Below are 25,249 nucleotides of genomic sequence, written 5' to 3' on the forward strand. Positions count from 1 at the left end.
TCAGAATCACTACTTCTCACAAGGAAAACTCCTCCTTCAAACGTAACTAGCTGGTTTGAAGAAATGATAGGTAACAAGAGATACCCTCCCAAAATCATCTCCACAATATACAAGCAGCTGAAATCTCCTTCTATGCCCAAGCCTGCAGTAGTTGGTCTTTGGGAGAAAGACATTCAGCGGTCCCTGACACCTTCCCGAGATAGCTAAAGCACTGATCTCTCCCCACAAAATCTCTAGGTGTATTCGTATCCAAGAAAACAGTTATAAAGTCTTTACGAGATGGTACAGGACTCCAGATAAGACATGTATGTATAAATCGAATGCCTCTGATATCTGCTGGAGGTGTAACAGAGCCAAAGGCTCCTTTTTACACATCTGGTGGTCTTGTGAACTAATCAATCCCTGGTGGCATAACATAATTAAACTGAGCAATCAGATTTGCCAGACCTCTTTCCCCTGCTCCCCTGAACTAACTTTGTTATCCTTGGGAATAGAGGGAGTGGCCCCTTATAAATCAACACTCTTTTCTCTCTTAATAGCAGCAGCCAGACTACTCTTACCGACTCATTGGCTGTCTCCCGAGATCCCCTGTATAGATCATTGGATTAACAAAGTAGACCAGATATATAGACTAGAAGAAATCTCTCATTGGGAGTCACGCTCCAGAACCACTTTCCTCCAAATTTGGTCCCCTTGGAAATCTTATAGAAAAATCTCCTAGTTCCTATCCTCCGCTGGCCACAGACCTGTAATCTAAAACCTAGGGGTTTCTTACGCTAGATACTCTCTACCTCACAACACACTAATTGTGCCTCAGTACCTCTGTCATACTGTTGATTTAAATAAGTGTAAATGTTCACTTGTATTTGAAACCTGTCCTTATGGGGAATTCCCGGCCTTGCTAAAATGCTTTTCTTCACATCCGAGATCAATTCCAAGCATATTTTCTTTTTGGATCTCACCATTTCACTGGATGTATTTGGCCATATCATTACCAATGTGTTCAGGAAACCCACGGCCACCAACAACTTGCTAAAATGGGAGAGTGGGCACCCTTTGGCCCTGAAAAGAGGGATCCCGAAGGGAAAATATTTAAGGGTGAGGAGGAATTGTTCTCAACTAGGTGACTTTAAGGTGGCTGCAAAAGATCTCCAACAGAGATTCCGACGATGTGGTTATCCACAGCGATTCCTGAGACAGACGTATCAACATTCACTTAGCGCATATAGGGATCTTCTCCTGTCGGTGACAACACTGTCAGAATTATTGGCACCTACGACAGTGCACATGAGGCTGTACGTCAAGTCCTCCTTGATCATTGGGACATACTCAAATCTGATCCATACATTGGGAATATGATTCCAGCCAGAGCATCCATCACCTATCGACATAGCAACAATTTACGAGACATGTTGACATATAGCCTATATCAAAGTCCAAAACAACAGTCCTAGTTGCGGAGTTCCCTTACAGGGACATTCCCCTGTGGCTCTTGCAAGTTCTGTGGCTTTATAGACAAGACGAAAAGCTTTGCCAACAGCACATCAGACAAGACCTATTTTATTAGGTCATTTTTCAACTGCAAGTCAGTTGGTGTGATTTATTTGATGACATGTGTCTGTGGCATCAAATATGTCGGCAAAACTATTAGGGAGCTCAGACAGCGTATAGGGGAGCATGTTACTGACATTACGAACTTGAAAGACACCCCTATTGCACGTCATGTGTCTGACTGTCACAGTGGCAAAGTGTCATCTGTTAAGTTTCAGGGGATTGATTCTGTGAAAATGTCATCAAGGGGCGGTGATTATGACCGCATCCTCCTGCAGAAAGAGGCGATGGATTTTTTCCTTAAACACCATCAAACCATCTGGCCTCAATGTTGCCATTTCTTTTGTGCCATTCACATGAATATGTATTTGGCCTCATATACGTCTATTGTGTTTATGATTATCAAGTGTTATCATCCTCTGACTCCAATTGGCTCCCTACCGTTGTGTTTTGTTTTGCGGTGTGTTAACACTCGCTCTCTTTTTTCTTCTTCTTTTTCTTTATCCCATTCCACTTAAAATATTTTAGGAATTGAAACTCTGATGGCATGTTCATACAGAGCCGCCGTGAAATTCCCTTTTGACTGCAGCGCATATCGCTTTTCCCAGGACTGACGTAGCTCCACCCGCTTGTCAGCCAATGGTTGATTCTTAACCTTGCCTTCTGGCCGGATTGGCTGGTAGTGCGGGGGGGGGGCGGGGTTTCACCCTTTTAATCTCAGCATTTTGTGAGCCGCTTCGTGGCCATTACAGCACCGATTTGTTGCACACCAATCTACACACCAAACCGCTCAATCTAGAGGTGGACGGCTTAGGCAGGGCTGTAGGTTCCAGTCATTATGCCGTGCCTCACACTAGAGGAATTCGGTCACAGGCAGGTCACCCTACATCTGCCCTCTCTTTGTAGCCTCAAGTGAACACCTACATCAGAGGCTGTGGGCTCCAGTCATGGTGCATGTTTCTCCTGATGAAGTGCACCTCTTTGCATGGAAACGCGTTGAGCATAGACCACATAGGACTGTGTCAGATGAGTCGGTGCTTTTGACGCACCAGTCAAACTCAGCGGCTCCCATTAATTTTGTCTCGGTCCCGCACCTGAATTGTTTCAGTGCAGTGAATGTTAGGCGTGCTGACATCCACCGTTAATTAAGACGATATCTGGCGCTACACCTGGTACCAGGTATCCAGTTGTACAGTACCCCACCCAGGTTCAGACTCTGGACCTTGTGGTGGTATGCCCCCCAGTGTTGGTGGGTTTAATTTGTGGGACACACTGACCATACTGCTTTTATACATTTCCACCTTTACTAGTGGTGTTATGAGGATAGTTGGTCCCACAAATTAATGACGTTTCATTCAGCTGCTTATTGCAGTGTGGGTAGACACCCCTATATTTTATTCGAACATCATAATCAAGCATTTATTTTGTTTTAGCGTCCTTTCCTTATATATATTTATCTAGTTTCTATTACATAAGCACCTCAAAATTACTTTATAACTGAATTGGTGCTTAAAAATTTTAATTTTTTAAAAAAAAAATTTAAAAAATGTAATCTAAAATTCTAAGCCATCTAACGTCCTAAATAAAGTAAAAAATATCTACAAAATGAAGCCAACATAAAGTAGACATATTGAAAATGCACAGTAATAACTATTTTGTGAGGTACAGGTACCTTAAAAGAAGAGAAATTCATATTTGGCAGACTGGCCCAAATAATTTTGTACAAAATGTATTTGCCAAGAATTTCAAATTTGCTAAATAAATGTAGAATTAGCACCAGAATGTTTTCTATAATTATGGCATTATTGTACTTTATTTGTGTTTGCAGAGTGCTGTTGCATTGTCTTTTTTTCTTGGTGACACATGACGTTATTACGCCGACCGGCCTGACGACGTAATCTCGGGCCATGCAAGATTTCGCTGCAGATATTCAAGCAAGATGGCGGTGGCCGGGCAAGAAAAAATGTATTTCTGTAAATTTCACACAGTTATTACTCTCAGATGCTGAAATCATGTATGAACGCGGCATCTGAGGGGTACAATGATGGGGAGCGGCGCTATTGCAGCTCCCTATCATTGCACCCGCTAACAAAGTAAGGGTGGGTTTACATCAGCGTTATGGATTCCGTTATGTATTTCAATTATAACATGGTTATAATAGAAAATAACGGAATCCATAAGGCAAAAGCCAAAATGGAAGCCTTTAAGAGGCATTCCGTTTTGATCCTTCATAATAGAAGTCTATGGGCAACATAACGGATCCGTCCTGGTTTCCATTATGCAGGAGCCCAGTCCTGCATAATGGAAACTAGACGGATCCGTTATGCTGCCCATAGACTTCTACTATGACAGAAAGCAAAGGGAAGCCTTTAAAAGGCATTCTATTTTTCTTTCTATCATAATAGAATTCTATGAGAATCATAACGGATCCGTCTGGTTTCCGTTATGCAGAACGGAAAAAAAGTCCTGTCGACAGGACTTTGTTTTCCGTCTTGCATAACGGGAACCAGACAGATCCGTTATGATTCCCATAGACTTTTGTTATGACGGATCAAAACAGAAGGACTCTTAAAGGTGTCCGTTTTGACTTCCGTCTTATTTATTCCGTTATTTTCCGTTATAACTGAAATTCAGAATGGAATCCATAATGCTGATGTCAACCTACCCTAATTCGTCATGAAGCAAATTTTTGGGTAAAATTCAGCGAAGCAGCCAAATCGAATTTCCCAATACTTCGCTCATCTCTAGTGATTAGCTCCAGAAATGTGTCTATATTGGCGTATTGTGAAAATTTATGGGTAAATGTCAATTTAGGTCTGGGAGTAAAAAGTGGGGGTACTATCGAGGCGCTACCTTTCCTTCTGTAGTTCTTCAAATAGTTTAATTGCCTCTTTCTCTTTGTTTTTGCAATATATTGTAGAGTCTTTCTTCTATGTTGTGTACTTTATGGGGTGCCAGCTTCCGGGCAAAAAAACTGAAATCTTTTACCCATGTAAAACAATTGAAGGCCGGAGCTGGTGTGAAGGAGAAGCCTTTACATATAGAGTTTGTGTCTAGAAGCAAGTTTTACTCTTGATAAATGAATAATCTGCATTTTTTGTTTGATTTCATTTTACTCTTTTAGCTTGGTTTATATTATTGCAGCTGCTATACAAACTCTCTACAAAACTGTCCATGCAGGCAATACAGGACGGTTTGAGTCCACAATATGGCAGCTGCCAGGGATGGGTATAAAAATAGAAAAGAAAATAGCAAACATATTACAGTATTTATTTTGTTTACATCTATCATAAACTGGAGGTATTCCAAATGTGGACATTTATGTTTTGTCCTTTGGTTATGCCATAAATATCTGACCCAATATGGAGAACTTAGGTCATGCTGGCCCCACAACCCGGTGTAGAATTACCTCAGAGGTAATCGTTGCTTGATTGTTTATGTTACTATTATAGAAGTGAATGGAGAAAGCCACCTCTCTGATCATTCTCTACCTTGACGAAGATGCCTGTTGGGTCAGGAGTCAGTGAACCTACAGTACATTTTCCACAGAGGTGGGACATGCAACCATCTAATATTTATGTATTTATTTCCTGTAGGTATGGCATGTCCCAGTTGAGAACACCCTCTTAACCACGTCACGCACCTTGGTTTATATTTATGCATGAAGTGGTTAATAGGGTGCATAAGACGTTAAGATGTATATGGAGCAGACTCAGGAGCTAAGCCCACTTCATACACAGTGAGTGCAGACTGTATAACACAGCTGTCACCTGGCTTCAGCAATCAGGATTGGCAATAACTCCAATCCCAGCTATTTATCTTCTCAGAGGAGCAGCCAAAAGTGACCACAGCATCTGTGCAGATAAACAGAAGGAGAGGGGTGTGATCATGGTGAGGATAATGGTAAAATCACAAGACAGAAGCTACCATACGTGGCCTGGTCCTGGAGGGTGCTACACTAAAATGAAACACATTAAACATTCTGTAAGGCTTCGTTCACATTGATTGGATATACTCTGGATGTTAGGAACTTTTAGGCTACTTTCACACCAGTGTTTCGGTGTCCGCCTGTGAGATCCGTTTCAAGGCTCTCACAAGCGGCCCCAAACAGATCAGTTTAGCCCCAATGCATTCTGAATGGATGCGGATCCATTCAGAATGCATCAGTTTGGCTCCATTCCGCTCTGGAGGCGGACACCAAAACGCTGCTTGTATACGGATCCGTCCTGACTTACAATGTAAGTCAATGGGGACAGATCTGTTTAGAGTTGACACAATATGGTGCAATTGCAAACGGATCCGTCCCCCATTGACTTTCAATGTAAAGTCAGGACGGATCCGTCTGACTAACAATTAGAATTAGGCCTCATGCACACGTCCGTTGTTGTGTTCCGTGTCTGTTGTTCCGTTTTCCGTGATTTTCTGCGGACCCATTGACTTTCAATGGGTCCATTGAAAACTCGGATAATGCACCGTTTGTCATCCGCGTCCGTGATCCGTGTTTCCAGTCCGTCAACAAAAATATGACCTGTCCTATTTTTTTCACGGACAACGGTTCGCGGACCCATTCAAGTCAATGAGTTCGTGAAAAAACACGGAGGTACACAAGATTGTCATCCGCGTCCGCGTCCGTTTTTTTCCTATCATCTGCAAGGCAAACTTGACTTACTGTAGATTTTTTTTTCACTTTTCATGTCTGGTGATCCTCCAAAAATTAAGGAAGACACACGGAAACAAAAACGGAAACGGATCACGGAACAACGGAAACCCGTTTTGCGAACCGCGAAAAAATACTGTCGTGTGCATGAGGCCTTAGACTTTTTTTTTACATAGAATGCAGACGGATCTGTTCTGAACGGATACCATCGTTTGCATTTATAGGTGCGGATCCGTCTGTGCAGATACCAGACGGATCCGCACCTAACGCAGGTGTGAAAATAGCCTTAACCATTCACTCTCCAAAAATTAACAGCGTAAACTGACCTGCGGAGCAAATTTTAAATCCACAGCATATTAATATACGCTGTGAAAATTCACCAAAGATTTCACCCTTTGTAATGCACAGGGTGAAATCTGCAGCAAAACCTGCATTAACTCCACAGCAAAATCCTCAGAGTAAGGCCTCATGCACACAACCATTGTGTGCATCCGTGGCCGTTGTGCCGTTTTGCGTTTTTTTTCACGGACCCATTGACTTTCAATGGGTCTGTGGAAAAATCGGAAAATACACCGTTTTGCAGCCGCATCCGTGATCCGTGTTTCCTGTCCGTCAAAAAAATAAGACCTGTCCTATTTTTTTGACGGACAACGTTTCACGGACCCATTCAAGTCAATGGGTCCGTGAAAGAACACGGATGCACACAAGATTGGCATCCGCGTCCTTGATCCGTGGCCGTAGGCTACTTTCACACAGACGGATCCGAAGATCCGTCTGTATGAAAGCTTTTTCAGAGCTGAGTTTTCTCTTCGTGAAAACTCAAATCCGACAGTATATTCTAACACAGAGGCGTTCCCATAGTGATGGGGACGCTTCTAGTTAAAATATACTGAGAACTGTGTACATGACTGCCCCCTGCTGCCTGGCAGCACCCAATCTCTTACAGGGGGCTGTGATCCGCACAATTAACCCCTCAGGTGCTGCACCTGAAGGGGTTAATTGTGCATATCATAGCCCCCTATAAGAGATCAGGGGCTGCCAGGCAGCAGGGGGCAGACCCCCCTCCCTCCCCAGTATTAATTTCATTTGTGGCCAGTGCGGCCCCCCCCGCCCCCCCTCCCTCTATTGTATTATTTTCATTGGTGGCACAGTGTGCGCCCCCCCCCTCTATTGTATTATCATTGGTGGCCAGTGTGCGCCCCCCCCGCCCCCCCTCTATTGTATTAATATCATTGGTGGCCAGTGTGCGGCCTCCCCTCTCCCCCTCTGCCCCGCCCCCCCCGATCATTGGTGGCAGCGGAGAGTTAGATGCATCATAATTACCTGCGAGCTGCGATGTCTGTGACCGGCCGGGAGCTCCTCCTACTGGTAAGTGACAGATCATTAAGCAATGCGCCGCACAGACCTGTCACTTACCAGTAGGAGGAGCTCCCGGCTGGTCACAGACATCGCAGCTCGCAGGTAAGTATGATGCTTCAAACTCTCCGCTGCCACCAATGATCGGGGGGGGGAGGGGAGGCCGCACACTGGCCACCAATGATATTAATACAATAGAGGGGGGGCCGGGGGGCGCACACTGGCCACCAATGAAAATACAATAGAGGGAGGGGGGGGGCCGGGGATGGCCGCACACTGTGCCACCAATGAAAATAATACAATAGAGGGAGGGGGGGGGGGCCGCACTGGCCACCAATGAAATTAAAACTGGGGAGGGAGGGGGGTCTGCCCCCTGCTGCCTGGCAGCCCCTGATCTCTTATAGGGGGCTATGATATGCACAATTAACCCCTTCAGGTGCAGCACCTGAGGGGTTAATTGTGCGGATCACAGCCCTCTGTAAGAGATCGGGTGCTGCCAGGCAGCAGGGGGCAGTCATGTACACAGTTCTCAGTATATTCTAACTTGAAGGGTCCCCATCACCATGGGAACGCCTCTGTGTTAGAATATACTGTCGGAGCTCAGTTTCACGATCCAACTCAAATCCGATGGTATATTCTAACATAGAGGCGTTCCCATGGTGATGGGGACGCTTCAAGTTAAAATATACCATCGGATTGGAGAAAACTCTGATCCTATGGTATATTAACTCCTGACTTTACATTGAAAGTCAATGGGGGACGGATCCATTTGAAATTGCACCATATTGTGTCAACGTCAAACGGATCCGTCCCCATTGACTTGCATTGTAATTCAGGACGGATCCGTTTGGCTCCGCACGGCCAGGCGGACACCAAAACGACTTTTTTCATGACCGTGGATCCTCCAAAAATCAAGGAAGACCCACGGACGAAAAAACGGTCACGGATCACGGACCAACGGAACCCCGTTTTGCGGACCGTGAAAAAATACGGTCGTGTGCATGAGGCCTAAGGCTTACTAATGAAGAAAAAAGTCGTTTTGGTGTCCGCCTGGCCGTGCGGAGCCAAACGGATCCGGCCTGATTTACAATGCAAGTCAATGGGGACGGATCCGTTTGACGTTGACACAATATGGTGCAATTGCAAACGGATCCGTCCCCCATTGACTTTCAATGTAAAGTCAGGAGTCCCTATTATACCATCGGATCGGAGTTTTCTCCAATCCGATGGTATATTTTAACTTCACCATGGGAACGCCTCTATGTTAGAATATACCATCGGATTTGAGTTAGATCGTGAAAACTCGTATCCGACAGTATATTCTAACACAGAGGCGTTCCCATAGTGATGGGGAGGCTTCAAGTTAGAATATACTACGAACCATGTACATGACTGCCCCCTGCTGCCTGGCAGCATCAGATCTCTTACAGGGGGCTGTGATCCGCACAATTAACCCCTCAGGTGCCGCACCTGAGTGGTTAATTGTGTGTATCATAGCCCCCTGTAAGAGATCAGGTGCTGCTAGGCAGGGGGGGGCACACCCTCCTCCCTCCCCAGTTTTAAATTCATTGGTGGCCAGTGCGGCCCCCCTCCCTCCCCTGTATTACTGTACATTCATTGGTGGCCAGTGCGACCCCCTCTCCCTCCCCTGTATTACTGTACATTCATTGGTGGCCAGTGGGCCCCCCTCCCTCCCCTGTATTACTGTACATTCATTGGTGGCCAGTGGGCCCCCCTCCCTCCCCTGTATTACTGTACATTCATTGGTGGCCAGTGGGCCCCCCTATCTCCCCTGTATTACTATACATTTATTGGTGGCCAGTGTGGCCCCCCTCCCTCCCCCTCCTAATTAAAATCCCCCCCCCATCATTGGTAGCAGCGGAGAGTTCCGATCGGAGGCCCAGTTTAATCGCTGGGACTCCGATCGGTAACCATGGCAACCAGGATGCTACTGCAGTCCTGGTTGCCATGGTTACTTAGCAATTTTAGAAGCATTATACTTACCTTCGCTGTCTGTGACCGGCCGGGCGCTCCTCCTACTGGTAAGTGAAAGGTCTGTGCGATCCGTCTGTGTGAAAGTAGCCTACGGCCAAGGATCACGGACGCGGATGCCAATCTTGTGTGCATCCGTGTTTTTTCACGGACCCTTTGACTTGAATGGGTCCGTGAACCGTTGTCCGTCAAAAAATAGGACAGGTCATATTTTTTGGACGGACAGGAAACACTGATCACGGCCGCGGATGAACAACGGTGCATTTTTCGAGTTTTCAACGGACCCATTGAAAGTCAATGGGTCCGCTGAAAAATCACGGAAAATGGAACAACGGCCACGGATGCACACAACGGCCGTGTGCATGAGGCCTAAGGCCTCTTTCACACTACCGTATGGCTATTTCAGTGTTTTGCGGTCCGTTTTTCACGGATCCTTTGTTCTGTTTTTATGTTTCCGTTGTGTTTCCGTTTCCGTTCCGTTTTTCCGTATGGCATATACAGTATACAGTAATTACATAGAAAAAATTGGGCTGGGCATAACATTTTCAATAGATGGTTCCGCAAAAACGGAACAGATACGGAAGACATACGGATGCATTTCCGTATGTGTTCCATTTTTTTTTTTAAGACCCATTGACTTGAATGGAGAAACGGAACGTGATTTGCGGGCAATAATAGGACATGTTCTATCTTTCAACGGAACGGAAAAACAGAAATACGGAAACGGAATGCATACGGAGTACATTCAGTTTTGTTTTTTTTGCGGAACTATTGAAATGAATGGTTCCATATGCAAACCGTATACGAAACGCAAAAAAACGGCCCGCAAAACAGGAAAAAAAAACGGTAGTGTGAAAGAGGCCTAAATTCCAGCATTTTTCTCCACACAAGGATCTTCCAAGACACTTCTGAAGAATTTAAGCAGTGAAACAATTTGCAGTCAGGATACAGGATAAGTGGAGAGACCATACAATGCACACTTTTTCTGGCTTTTAGAAACACCCCATGTATAGATAAGAAATGGATGTAAATATAATAATCAAATAAGTATAGGGTGTAGGTGAGCGTATGGCATAAATACGTACAGCTCCTGGTGTGGAGTGTAGATACAGTAACAGAACCAAGCTTACTGCACACATACAGAACCAGAACCAATCCTGTAACAAGGTTACAACACTGGCAGCAGCATTACTTGGTAGTAGCAGCAATAAATCGGATCACTCTGTGCACACACCTATGTTTGACACTTACCTCTCTTGAAGCATTTTGGATATTCCAGATTTCCTTGATCACAAGTAATTCTCATCTGTGTGTCAGGAAGAGCTTCATATCCAGGTCTACAAACAAACTCTGTAGGTTCACCATGTCTACTGTAAAGCTTTCTATCAGATCTCCACTTTAGTTGTATATTATTCCTTTCCATGTCCCTTTCCTTTGCAGTACACGGCTCTGAAACATAAAATAGTCACGGTCACTGTATTATACAAATCACTTTTTACATACAGGACAATTACAGCCAGTCCATCTTACCTCTGACAATAATAACATTTAAAATGAGTACAAAGACATTACCACATTTTTCCCTTGACTGTCATTTTAAATGCATCTACCACTGTAAAATAAAACTATGGTAAAATAAAAATTTAACTGTATGGAAAACTATTAAAACGTTAAAAATATTAAGGCAGAATTAGAAAAAAGAAAAATACTGAAAGACTGAAAGAAAAAAGCATTCATACCCCCTGAACTTTTCACATTTTTTCACGTTAAACCCACAAACCTAAATATATTTTGTAGGGATTTTTATGATAGACCAACACAAAGTACTAAGTACGTACAGTATGTATGAAGTGAAAAGAACATGATTAGAGTTGAGCGAATCAAAGTTGAACAAGTGGAATGCGTTCCGAATTTCAGGAAAATTTTGATTAGTCATGAATCCGAATTTCCTTGCTTTTTTGTAATGAATTGCATTTTTCCCAAAATGACTGTTGCACATCTTACAAAGTGAAAGTAAAAAGCCCAGGAACGAAGGATCACTCATAATGCAGTGGAGCCAGCCAATCAGCAGATAGCCAACCCTGTGATGTCACAGCCCTATAAAAAGCCTCATCCTGCCTGGTCCATTTTAACCACTTCCCATCTGGGCCCTTTGCCCCCTTCCTGACCAGGCCAAATTTAGCAAAACTCACATATCTCACTTTATGTGGTAATAACTTTGGAACGCCTTTATTTATCCAAGTCATTCAGAGATTGTTTTCTCGTGACACATTGTACTTCATGATAGTCATAAATTTGAGTCAAAATATTTCACCTTTATTTATGAAAAAATCCCAAATTTACCCAAAAATTTTAAAAAAATCGCAATTTTCTAAATTTCAATTTCTCTGCTTTTAAAACAGAAAGTGATACCTCATAAAATATTTATTATTTAACATTCCCCATATGTCTACTTTATGTTGGCATCATTTTGGAAATGTCATTTTATTTTTTTAGGACGTTAGAAGGCTTAGAAGTTTAGAAGCAATTCTTCAAATTTTTAAGAAAATTGCCAAAACCCACTTTATAAGGACCAGTTCAGGTCTGAAGTCACTTTGTGGGGCCTACATAGTGGATACCCCCATAAATGACCCCATTGTAGAAACTACACCCCTCAAGGTATTCAAAACCGATTTTACAAACTTTGTTAACCCTTTAGGCGTTCCACAAGAATTAAAGGAAAATGGAGATCAAATTTTTAAATTTCACTTTTTTGGCCGATTTTCCATTTTAATCAATTTTTTTCTCTAACACATCGATGGTTAACAGCCAAACAAAACTCAATATTTATTACCCAGATTCTGCGGTTTACAGAAACACCCCACATGTGGTCGTAAACTGCTGTATGGGCACACGGCAGGGCGCAGAAGGAAAGGAACTCCACATGGTTTTTAGATGCCATGTCCCATTTGAAGCCCCCTGATGCACCCTTACAGTAGAAACTCCCAAGAAGTGACCCCATTTTGGAAACTAGGGGATAAGGTGCCAGTTTTATTAGTATTTTTTTTGGGTACATATGATTTTTTGATCATTCAATATAACACTTTATGGGGCAAGGTGACCAAAAAATTGGTTGTTTTAGCACAGTTTCTATTTATTTATTTTTACAGCGTTCACCTTAGGGGTTCAGTCAAGTGACATTTTTATAGAGCAGATTGTTACGGACGTGGCGATACCTAATATGTATACTTTTTCTCATTTATTAAAGTTTTACACAATAATAGCATTTTTGAAACCACAAAATTATGTTTTAATGTGTCCATGTTCTGAGAGCTATAGTTTTTTTTATTTTTTGAGAGATTTTCTTATGTAGGGGCTCATTTTTTGCGGGATGAGGTGACGGTTTTATTGGTACCATTTTGTGGGACATACGCGTTTTTGATCACTTGGTGTTGCACCTTTTGTGATGCAAGGTGACAAAAATTGCTTGTTTTGACACAGTTTTTTTTTTTTTTTTTCTACGGTGTTCACCCGAGGGGTTAGGTCATGTGATATTTTTATAGAGCTGGTTTTTACGGACGCGGCAATACCTAATATGTATACTTTTTTTTATTTGTTTCACTTTAACACAATAATAGCATTTTTGAAACCAAAAAAATTATGTTTTAGTGTCTCCATGTTCTAAGAGCTATAGTTTTTTTATTTTTTGAGAGATTTTCTTATGTAGGGGCTCATTTTTTGCGGGATGAGGTGACGGTTTTATTGGTACCATTTTGTGGGACATACGCGTTTTTGATCACTTGGTGTTGCACCTTTTGTGATGCAAGGTGACAAAAATTGCTTGTTTTGACACAGTTTTTTTTATTTATTTTTTACGGTGTTCATCTGAGGGGTTAGGTCATGTGATATTTTTATAGAGCTGGTTTTTACGGACGCGGCAATACTAAATATGTCTATTTTACTTTATTTTTTCTATTTTAATTTTTTTTTTTTTATTCCTAACTTGGGAACTTTTTTTTTTTTACATGTGAAACTTTATTTTATTTTATTTTTTCAACCCTTTATTTTTTTTATTTTTTTTTACACTTTTCGTCCCCCATAAGGTCATACAAGACCTCTGGGGGACATTTACTTCACTTTTTCTTTTTTTTTTCACTGTTGATTTCTCCTGTAACTGGGGCTGACATAGTAGCCCCAGTTACAGGACAAATGCACCCCTAGAGAGGCTGTACAGCAGCAATCCTGCGCTGTACAGCCTCACAGCAGGGCTGATCGAGGTCTCTGAGAGACCTCACACAGCCCCTGCACTCTCCGGTCACGGCGGTCACATGACCGCCGGGCCGGAACAGGAAGCGCACAGCGCTTCCTGCTCTGCAGACACAGCGCTCGGTGAGCGCTGTGTCTGCAGCGATCGTGAAGGCAGGGACACCTGGGCACTGTCCCTGCCTTGTCTTAGGGTTGCCCTGCTGTCACTGACAGCGGGCAACCCGATCAGCAGCTGCACGATTAGCGTGCAGCTGCTATTTCTGACAGGACGTTTTAAAACGTGCTGTCAGAAATAGACGTCCACCCATAGGACGTTTATATCCTATGGGCGGACGTGAGGCGGTTAAGCCTCATGCACACGTCCGTGAAACACGGTCCGTGTGATACCGGCCTGGATTTCTTCTGAGTGCAGGAGTGCACGGCTTCATTGGTTGCTATGACGCAGTGCGATTACTGCTGCCGCCGTAGTACAGTAATACACTGGTATAGATCATACCAGTGTATTACTGTACTGAGGCGGCAGCAGGAAGCGCATGGCGTCATAGCAACCAATGACGCCGTGCGCTCCTTCACTCAGAAGAAATCCAGGCCGGTATCACGCGGACCATATTTCACGGACGTGTGCATGAGTCCTTACGTTGTACTTAGTGCAGGAAGAGATGTGACAGGCACTAGGGACAAAGGAATTCAGGAGCAGCACTTCATGCGGCTCATGTAGAGCTGTAGTGGTATAAATGCAGCAGCTGGGCACGAGACCCCAGATCCAAGGCGGTCCAAAGGTGAATAGTAGAAATAGGAGGCCACAGCAGCATATCCAACCAATTCTTCTTTATTGTACAAAACTCCAAAGCATAGTGTACAAAGGTAGCAACGTTTCGGCTAGGTGTAGCCTTTATCAAGCATATGTTACAAATGTACAAGCTCACATATAAATACTAAAAATTAGACACTCCCACATTAATGATCACCCAATGGGCAAATAGGTCGGTGAACACACATCTATTGCACCAAATCACAATGAGATCTCACAGCAGTTTCTAATCAGTGTGTATATGCCCATCTACCTCACCTGTGTCAGAGGATCCAAAGTGGCGATGAGTGTGACACACAGCGTCCCAATGTAACAGCTGCGCATGTCCGCGCACGTCATCCAGCCGCGACCAGCTCACGTCACTCGACCGCGACTACGTAAAGTATAGCCAAATCGCGCAAGACCACACAGGCGGTGCAACAACCAATAGGGTGCGCCTGCACCGACGGCGTCATAGCCGGCGTGCAAGTCATGTGACCAAGGAGACCTCCGTCATGTGACCGCTATAGCAATAGTGTAAATCGCGCTATGTTGCTAAAACCAAACAGTGCCATATTAACATGTTATGTAGGTCCTCCAATATAGAACATAGATTAACAGGTAAGAAGATACATGCGTACAAAACGTGTACAATGTTCACCACTACAATAGTGGCATAAATCCCACCACTGCAGGAGCATTTACATACATGTGTCACCGCTATTAAGATGATTTAAAGGGGGTGCATCAAAAACTTCAACCTAAAAACATATATGTATTTTTATATGTTTTTATGTAGAAGTTTTTGATTACATTAGGCCCTGAATCTGTAATTGCAAAATAACGCAATATTTTCTTGCGTATTTGGTTTTTTACCTTGTGTTATAGATAAGGATTTTCATTAGGCCTTGATTCTGTAATTGGGGTCAAATAGCATTCTAATCCTACTGATTTAAGGTTGTTCACATTGTTTTATACATTAGGCCTTGATTCTGTAATTGGGGTGAAAAAGCAGTCTGACACTACTGATTTTGGGGTGTCCACATAGTTTTTTTACATAAGTAATTCCATTAGGCCTTGATTCTTTAATTGGGGTGAAAAAGCGGTCTAAGGCTACTGTTTCAAAAGTAACCTCGCTACTGGGTTTTGGAGAGGCCTGTTTGCCAGCCTCTTGCCTTAGGATTATGGCCCATGTACATTCTGGAAGGAGAAGATAGACCGGCCGCACATCCTAAATCTGTGCAACTGTTTTGGGCGGGAAAGTCATGCTTGCGGTTGGTCAAATGTGACTTCCGTGGAATTTGGGAACCCCTGCTCGGATCTGGGTGATTTTTGGATATGTTGTTTGTCCAGATCAGAGCTATCCAGGGATATTTAGGGGGATATGTGGGGTTTTGAGGTGTTTTCTGTGTTTTGGGAAAAATGTGTGTTTTCTGCCTGTGAGTGATTAAGTTAATTGTATTTGGTAATTGTATCACAGTCAGAGCCCATTGTATTTTGTTAATTGTGTCACAGGCAATGCCCATTGTATTTGTTGATTGCGTCACAGACAATGGCCATTGTATTTTGTTAATTGTATCACAGGCAGAGGGGGGGGGGGTTGTGTACAATTGCTGGGAGTGTTTCAATACTGTAAATGCAAGTGATTGGCTAATCTAAAAACGATTTCAGTCTTCCACAGGGTCCCAGGGGGAGTGTCCCTTGCTGAAAGACCTGAATAAAAGGCTGACAGGTAGCCCCATTAAAGAGTTCCTGTTTTACCCTCAACATAGAGCCTCGTCTCATGTGTGTGGGGAAAAGGCTGCGTCTGCACTGGGGAATGCTATACACTGTATACTCCCCTGGCTATAATCCCTGAGATCTTTTAAGAGCTTGTTCCTGCATCACTCTCTGAAGGAAGAGAGGTTCACCCACTGGAACCTGGAAGCCTTGTCGTAGGTCCAGGCTGGGTAGAAGACGGCGAGATACCAACCAAGCTGCGGTGGTTTGTGGGGTTGGCAGTGCTTACGGTGTCAAGTGGAGTGCTTGGAGCCCTTCGGGAAGCACTAGGAGCATCCATCAATGGAGGTACTCAGTCGGGGTGCCAGGAGATCCGTTACAGCTACTTTCACACTAGCGGCAGCCTTCTCCGACAGTTTTATTCCGGCCACCTCTCAGCATGTTTGCTGCAGAACTCTGGCCCGCCCCATTATAGTCAGTGGGGCCGGAGCGGACCTCCGGTGGCAAGCGTGCATTAGCGCCAGCACGGATCCGGCAGGCTGTTCACCCGCTGAAACAGCCTGCCGGAGAAGGCTGCCACTAGTGTGAAAGTAGCCTAATCCTGCTGATTTTAGGTTATTTACATTAAGTAAATCCATTAGGCATTAATTCTGTAATTGGGGTGAAATAGCGGTCTAATCCTACTGCTTTTAGATTGATCACATTGTTTTATACATAAGTAATTCCATTAATCCTTGATTCTCTCATTGGGGTGAAATAGCGGTCTCATACTACTGATTATGGGGTGTCCGCATTGATTTTTTACATAAGCAATTCCATTAGGCCTTAATTCTGTAATTGGGACGAAATAGCATTATAATCATACTGATTTTGGGTTATTCAAATTTTTTTACATAAGTAATTCCATAAATACTTGATTATGTAATTGGGGTGAAATAGCGTTCTAATACTACTGCTATTTTACACTTACAGTTATTGTACAGTATGTCCGACAGACATGTGCCAGGGCCTTCAAGGGAATGGGCAGTGGCAAAAATGTTTCTGGAGCTGTCAGAAGTAGCAGCAAAAGAAAGGGTGGGGGGTGGTAGCAGCAGGCCAAAGCTGCCAGCGTCATCCAGAGGTCGTGTTTAGACCAGCAAACCCAGCTGTCCTTGAATGGTTGACTCGGTCTTCAGCATCATCTCAACTGACATCAGACACCCCCAGTCAGGAGTTTGTGGGTTCCTCTGACATCACGCCTAGTTGGCATGGCCAAGGAACAAGCTCTGTGCCCCTCCTGTCCTGAACCTGCCTCTTTTATTTTCTGTTCATTCTGCTCAGAAAGTATTGTATACTATCGGCTTTGCTCCATTTTATTAGCGAGGATAAGCTTATTGAGGACAGTCATCGGGTATTGCCCAGCAAAGATTTGGAGGAGAGATCCACTGCCCTCCTGTAGATGGGCAAGTAGTGATGATGAGAGTTGAGTGGGGCAGGTGTTGCAAGCGTTCAGACATGCGGCCATAGGACTGGTGAGGGTGACATCAGTGATGTACAGACAGTAATGGATGATGATGTATTAGATCACACGTGGGAGCAGGGTGAAAAAGGGGCTTTATCATCATCATCAGGTGAGACAGCGGGGGAGCCAGCAGGGTGCAAGTGTGGCCGTGAGTCAGCAGGGTGGCAGCGGTGTGAGATTTGGAGCCAAACATGCCCAGGGTAGACCGTCTGCAACTCAGGAGCCTACCAGTCCAGAAACAACTAGCGAAGAACAGATTCATAGAGACAGCGGCAGGTAGTCAGCATGCAGTGGTAGGGGTAAAATGCAATTTTCGTCTGTGTGGGAATTTTTCATCAAGTCGCCAGGATGTCAGCGTGGCTGTGTGTAGAATCTGTGGGCAGAAGATGAAGTGTGGCCAGGGTGCCAATGTTGGCACCATGGCCCTGCACCAACACATGGAGCGTTACCAATAAGTGGCATTGGAAAACCATGGTGCTAATGTTGTGGTGCAGACTAAGGAATCTTCTAGCGGCCCACAAACCTTTTCCAGCAGTCTTGTCTCCACCACCTCAGCAGAAGGGAGCTTTGTTTCCTTCCCATCATCTGCTGGTCCTGATGCTCTTGCTCCTCCCTGTCACTCATTTCACCAGCAATTAATCACCAAGGCCATTGCAAAAAGACAACAGTATGCGTGCACTCATCCAACGGCTCAAAACTGAACATGCTCCTGGCCAAGTCGCTGGTACTACAGTCCCTCCTCTTCCATGTGGTTGACTCTGCACCTTTCAGCGACTGATGGCTTGTGCTGAGCCATGGTGGAGAGTCCCAAGCCATCCTTATTTATCCAAAATGGCTAAACCAGCCCTTCACACGTATATTGAGCAAAAGGTGGGACAGTCTTTGAGGCTGTCGATGTCTGCTAAAGTTCATGGCAGCGCCAACATGTGGAGCTATAACTATGGCCAAGAACAATATCTGTCCTTTACGGTCCACTGGGTAAATGTAGTCCTGCCGAGGCACACCAGCAACTTGGTTGTGTCACAGCACAGCCGCATCTGTGTTCTCAAGCTGTGAATCCTATGCCAATGTCCTCATCTGCCTCCTCATCCTCAACCTTGTCAACAGCTTTTCCTGCAGACACAATTTGGAGTGCTCCTCCAGAATACCACCTATGCAGAGCATGGCGGTGTCACGCTGTTCTGCACCTGGCCAATCTGAGTGAACAGAATCACACCAGGGAGGAACTGCTCCATGTCCTTTAAGAGGAAATCGAATTCTGGCTATCTTCTCATTAACTGAAGAGTATTATGGTCACCGATAAAGGGAAGAACATTGTGTCGGTGCTGTGTCAAGGAGGGCTGACCCATGCGCCCTGCATAGCACACGTCTTTAATCTGGTTGTAAAGTGGTTTCTAAAGTCTTCCACCCAACTGCTAAACATCTTGAAATTAGCCAGGAAACTGTGCATGCACTTCAGCCACTCTTATACTGCAAAACACGTCATCCTTAAGATGCAAAGGCAAAATAACATTTCCCAACATTGCCTCATATGTGATGTTTCCACACATTGGAACTCCACCCTCCACATGTTGGACTGACTATATGAGCAGAGGAAGGCCATGTACAATTTCTTGATGATGCAGGCGGACAGGAGTACGCCGCTGTGTAACTTCAACTTTAGCTAGAGGCAGCTCATGCCTGACACCCGCGGTTTGCTCAGGCCTTTTGAGGAGGCCCTTTGTCAGTCACCAGGACTACCAGATAAATGATGCAATATAGGTCAAGAAGAGGGGTAAAGTATATATAGATTAATAAATATCAGTTTGGATGATCAGGCTCACCTTGTACGTGTCACGGTGGGGAGTGGGGGAAACTCCGTAACGTACAATGAGGACCCGATGATGAGAGCAACTAGACCTGAGGCTGAGATAAGGGAGCATGACACCTCCTATAGCTTTCCTAACCCTCTCCCTAACTTCTACCCGTATGAGAGGACCTGGGTGGTAGGACAGCATATACCCAGGAACCTAGGACCCTGAGTCGCCCTGATAATCCCTCAGATAGAGAAAGGTCTGAGATGACCTGTTCATCCTAGACACGGATAAACAGGAGTCTCCACCAGCCTAGCCACAAAGAAACTGTGGAGACCGTATATAGCAACTGGATCGGCAGGTAAGCACACCAAACAACACATTACCTGCCGTAGCCACCACAACTGGAACACGTGCATAAGTACTGGTGCCCACACACTGTACACAGTACAAACAACCACACCCAGGTATCCAGCACACCAGTTACTGCCTGGACCCCCATGCAACCATGACGCATGGCGGCCCCAGGCAGAGCTGCATACAGACTTATAGTTCCCCCTCCGGGGAACCCTGACACCCCCTTCCGCAGGACACACAGATAGTCAGGGGAATGTCTAGCAAACATGCTGGACAACAAACACCACCAGACATGTAACAACAACCAGACATAACACCTACCCATACAAACGACGCCACACATAACGTAGTGTAGAGAAGGGAAGGAGACACTGGGATAACATTGGAGAAACATTGCTAAAGACCTTGATGTTCCACAAGGTGGCCCTCAAGCACTGGGCAGATGGAATAAGCCAGACTAGAGCATAACTCCAGCACGCACCAAGGCTGGAGGACAACTGATATCAGACTCACAACACAAGGATGTAAAGAGCCATGAGGCCACACCCAGGACACACCTAGATCCAGACCAGCCAGATAGTTAACCCATCCAGCACAAGACAGAGAAGGGAACCAGGAATATAAGGGGCCGAGTACACACATGCCAAAAACATGACACGTTGCCTAATTTAACCATCATGCAGCGAACGTGTCAACAACGCCGAGACCATGACAGTACTGTTGTGCAACCATAGGCACAACACTAGTGTAAGCGGGTAATAACACAGGGTCAATGCTGCTGTGTCATCCTATCCTCACTGTAAGGGGTTGCCATCCCCCAGGAGGACTGGGAATAAATAGTAACAGGATAGATGTGGGTGAGAAGCAGCCCACATAACAGTGACATTTCAGCACAACTTCATGACCACAAGTTAACCCCTTCAGCACAAGACAGGGAAGGGAACCAGGAATATAAGGGGCTGAGCACAAACATGTAAACAGCGTGACACGTTGCCCCAGGCAACCAGAATGCAGTCAACGTGTCACGGTTAACTCCACCGAGACCGTGACACTCCCACCCCTCAAATCCCTCCCAATCTGAAAAGGGGAAACAAGGTGGAACACCCACAAACAAGGGTATAGAAAAGTTTAAAAAAGTTAAGAATCAGCGTCAGCGCAAGCAAGTCTCCCCAAGACTGCCGCCAGCAAGCCCGAACCACAGACTTGGAAACAAGCAGCCAGTCAACAAACAGCTCAGAGAGACCGCACTGAACGCTGCATCCACCTCAGACATAGTTCACAACAGGTCGCTGCCAGCATGCATCCCCAACCAGCAAACACCAGAGCCAGTACAACAAAGGATGCAGCCAGCCACCACAACGCAAGCAACAGAACCGTTGAGGAGTGAACAAGGGGAGGTACCAAACACAAGTAACGGTTCACACCAGCTGCAACCACTGTCACAGTGAACCTCACAGTTAACAGTATCTCCCCTTTCATCCTCCCTCCGGAGGATAAGCATGCACGCCATAAAGCGGCAGGCCATACATGCTGACACCCTCTTCCGAAGGTACAGATATACATAGAGAGGCCTTTGTGGAACATACTGTCACAGTGGGGAGTGGGGAATACTTCCCACTGTTCAATGAGGACCCGATGATGAGAGCAACTAGGCCTGAGGCTGAGATAAGGGAGCAGGACACCTCCTATAGCTTCCCTAACCCTCACCCTAACTTCTACCCATATGAGCGGACCAGGGTGGTAAAACGGCTCATACCCAGGAACCTAGGACCCTGAGTCGCCCTGATAATCTCTCAGATAGAAAAAGGGCTGAGAAGACCAGTTCATCCCAGACACAGATGAACAGGATTCTCCACCGGCCTAGCTGCAAGGAAACTGTGGAGACCTGTGGATAGTCAGGGGAATGTCTAGCAAACATGCTGGACAAAAACCACCAGACATGTAACAACAACCAGACATAACACCTACCCATACAAACGACACCAGACATAACGTAGTGTAGAGAAGGGAAGGATACACCGGGATAACATAGGAGAAACATTGCTAAAGACCATGATGTTCCACAAGGTGGCCTTCAAGCACTGGGCAGATGGAATAAGCTGGACTAGAGCATAACTCCAGCACGCACCAAGACTGGAGGACAACTGACCTCAAACTCACAACACAAGGATGTAAAGAGCCATGAGGCCACACCCAGGACACACCTACATCCACACCAGCCAGATAGTTAACCCATCCAGCACAAGACAGAGAAGGGAACCAGGAATATAAGGGGCCGAGTACACACATGCCAAAAACATGACACGTTGCCTAATTCAACCATCATGCAGCGAACGTGTCACGGCGAACAACGCCGAGACCATGACAGTACTGTTGTGCAACCATAGGCACAACACTAGTGTAAGCGGGTAATAACACAGGGTCAGTGCTGCTGTGTCATCCTATCCTCACTGTAAGGGGTTGCCATCCCCCAGGAGGACTGGGAATAAATAGTAACAGGATAGATGTGGGTGAGAAGCAGCCCACATAACAGTGACATTTCAGCACAACTTCATGACCACAAGGATGTATAACAACATCTTTTTATTTTTAAAGAGTGACAACGCATTTTGGAGCGACAGTGCTCCTTCTTCAAGTCTAAAAAAGCACATATAAGATTAAAAAAAAAATTCCACAAGATTTAGTAAATTCTAATTCAAATTAGAATTTAAAGGATAGTGTGGGTGGAATGTAGAGATGAGCGAATTTTTCAAAAATCGCCAAAAATTCGCCAAATTTTAAAAAAAAATTTGGTTCGAACCAAATTTATGCACAGCAAATCGCATATTTCCTTGCTGCAGAGAGCCTTTATAGTGGTGTAGAACACTGTGCCTTGCAGTGATACGCATAGGGAGTCTGCTGTAGTAGTGAAATAATACTGTGAGTCAGTATGACATGCAGGCATCTCACTTAGGCCCCTTTCACACAAGCGAGATCTCCGCGCGGGTGCAATGCAAGATGTGAATGCATTGCGCCTGCACTGAATCTGGACCCATTCAATGGGTCTGTGTACATGAACGTGGTTTTTTTTTACGCATCACTTGTGCGTTGCGTGAAAATTGCAGCATGTTCTATATTCTGCGTTTTTAACGCAATGCTGGCCCCATTGAAGTGAATGGGTCTGCGTGAAAATCGCATCGCATTCACAATCAAGTGCGGATGGTTGCTTAGAGATGTTGTTTGTAAACATTCAGTTCAAAATTTTGATTGAGGGGTGCGATATACCTGTTTTCGCAAAATACTGATTAAGGGGTTTGATATACCTGCTTCCACCAAATATTGATATAGGCCTGCGATATACCTGCTTCCACAAATACTGCTCTACTCTAGGGACTTAGGCACAGGGTCATTTTAAAAATGACAGGCAGAGGAAGAGGCAAGCCGTTCCGCAGGGGTTGTAGGGGTCGAGCAGGTGCACCAGGAAGGAGTCTAAGTGGGAAGTTGGAGAAGGCCCGTGCGATTACTACAATGGGTGCACCACAGTTGGTTGAGAGCCTCACTCACCCTTCCGCACCCTCCTCATCCTCTGTATCTGCACCCTCCTCACTCTCTGCTGTGTGCACCCCCAAATACACCACCACCATAGCCCCTCCATTCGAGTCAGAGGAATTATTTTCCCATTCATTCCCAGACCTTACCGATGCGCAGCCATTCTTGACATCGGATGACGAAGAGGAGGTAGCAAGAGCAGCCACCCGGTGGTCTGACGACCAGATCAGCCCAAGGAGGGAGGTCCACGCTGTTGCTGCCTACTCCGAGATCTTAAATGTCAGTGGTGGTGAAGGTGACGATGATGACGATGATGATGAGTCAATGGACGTCACGTGGGTGCCCACAAGAGAGGTAGAGGAGGGGAGTTCATAGGGAGATACAGAACAGCAGAGAGGGAGGAGAAGCAGGCAGAGCTCGCAGGGGACAGGAGGCAAAAAGCAGACTGCAAATGTATCTGGAGCAAGCCATCCACCATGCACGGTCACTTCTGGTGCTCCCAGGATGCCGGCACATGGCTAGCAGTGTGGGCTTTTTTTTTACTTGTTGGCTGCTGATAATAGTGTTGCCATCTGCAGCCTGTGCTGTCAACGCATAAGTTGCGGTAAGCCCAACACTCACCTAAGGACGACCGCTTTAAGAAGGCACCTGGCCTCCCATCACCAAGCTCAGTGGAAGCAACGCCGTCAGAACCCACAAAGCCACACTCCTGGCGCTCCACGTCCTGGCTCTTCTCCTTCTCCTCTCTCCTCCCATTTGTCCTCCACTCCACCTTCCACTGTGCCATCTTCACGTTCATCTGGCACAAGGCAGGCTTCTATGGCCCAAATGTTCGAGCTTAAAAAAATTATCACGCCGGATAATCCTCTTGCCCGACGGCTGACAGCTGGCTTGTCGGAACTGCTAGCCCGCCAACTACTGCCATATAAATTGGTGGACCCGGAGGCCTTTAGAAAATTTATGGAAGGTCCCCAGAAGGAAATATTTCTCCCAGAAGGGCATCCCTGAACTATATGGCCACGTTCAGCGGCAAGTTAATATATCTCTGGCACACAGTGTCAGTGCCAAGATACATCTAACCACAGACACGTGGTCTAGCAAACACAGGCAGGGAAGGTACATAACTTTTACTGCCCACTGGGTGAACCTTCTGATGGTTGTCAAGCATGTAACCGTGGCACTCGTGTGGATTTGGTGTTACCGTCACAGATTGCATGCAGGCCTGCCTCTTCTCCTCCTCCTCCTACTCCATCCTCCTCGGCTGACTCCTCCTTTTCCACTGCTACCGCCTCTTCCGCTGCACCCACCAAGATCCCCAGAACCTATTTGACGTGCCAGGTGAGACTTTGCCATGCTGTGCTGCGGATGTTGTGCCTGGAAGCTAAGAGCCATACTGGTCCTGCACTGCTTTCAGCTCTGTGGTCACAGGCCGATCAGTGGCTAACCCCGCTCAATTTGACAGTTGGTAAAGTGGTGTGCGACAACGGTGCCAATCTGATTAGGGCACTGAAACAGTGCAAAATGACACATGTCCCGTGCATGGCACACGTCCTGCACTTAGTCATGCAGAGATTCGTTGCCAAATACCCCGGGGTCCAGGACGTCTTGCGGCAGGCCATTTTAGTAGATCTTACACGGCCATGGCTTGCCTGGCTGACGCTCAGCGGCGACACCACTTGCCCGTCAGATGTCTGATTTGTGACAGCCCGACGCGCTGGAACCTCACATTGTATATGCTTGATAGGCTGCTCCAGCAGCAA

General features: G+C 45.5%; 1 protein-coding gene across 13 annotated transcripts in view; it reads right to left on the bottom strand.

Moving 5' to 3' along the window:
- Nucleotides 1-25,249, bottom strand: part of CFH (complement factor H) — a 1,589,177-nt gene that overhangs the window by 1,081,883 nt on the left and 482,045 nt on the right. For 11 of the 13 annotated variants that reach the window (XM_040407278.1, XM_040407279.1, XM_040407277.1 and 8 more), the window contains one exon: nt 10,808-11,005. The exons of the other annotated variants lie outside the window; for them this stretch is intronic. In XM_040407278.1, coding sequence (XP_040263212.1) covers nt 10,808-11,005 — 198 coding nt within the window. The remainder of the gene's footprint in view (nt 1-10,807; nt 11,006-25,249) is intronic. 13 annotated transcript variants of the gene reach the window in all.

The sequence above is a fragment of the Bufo bufo genome, chromosome 9 (genome assembly GCF_905171765.1).
Source record: "Bufo bufo chromosome 9, aBufBuf1.1, whole genome shotgun sequence".
In the NCBI taxonomy this organism is placed as follows: Eukaryota; Metazoa; Chordata; class Amphibia; order Anura; family Bufonidae; genus Bufo; species Bufo bufo.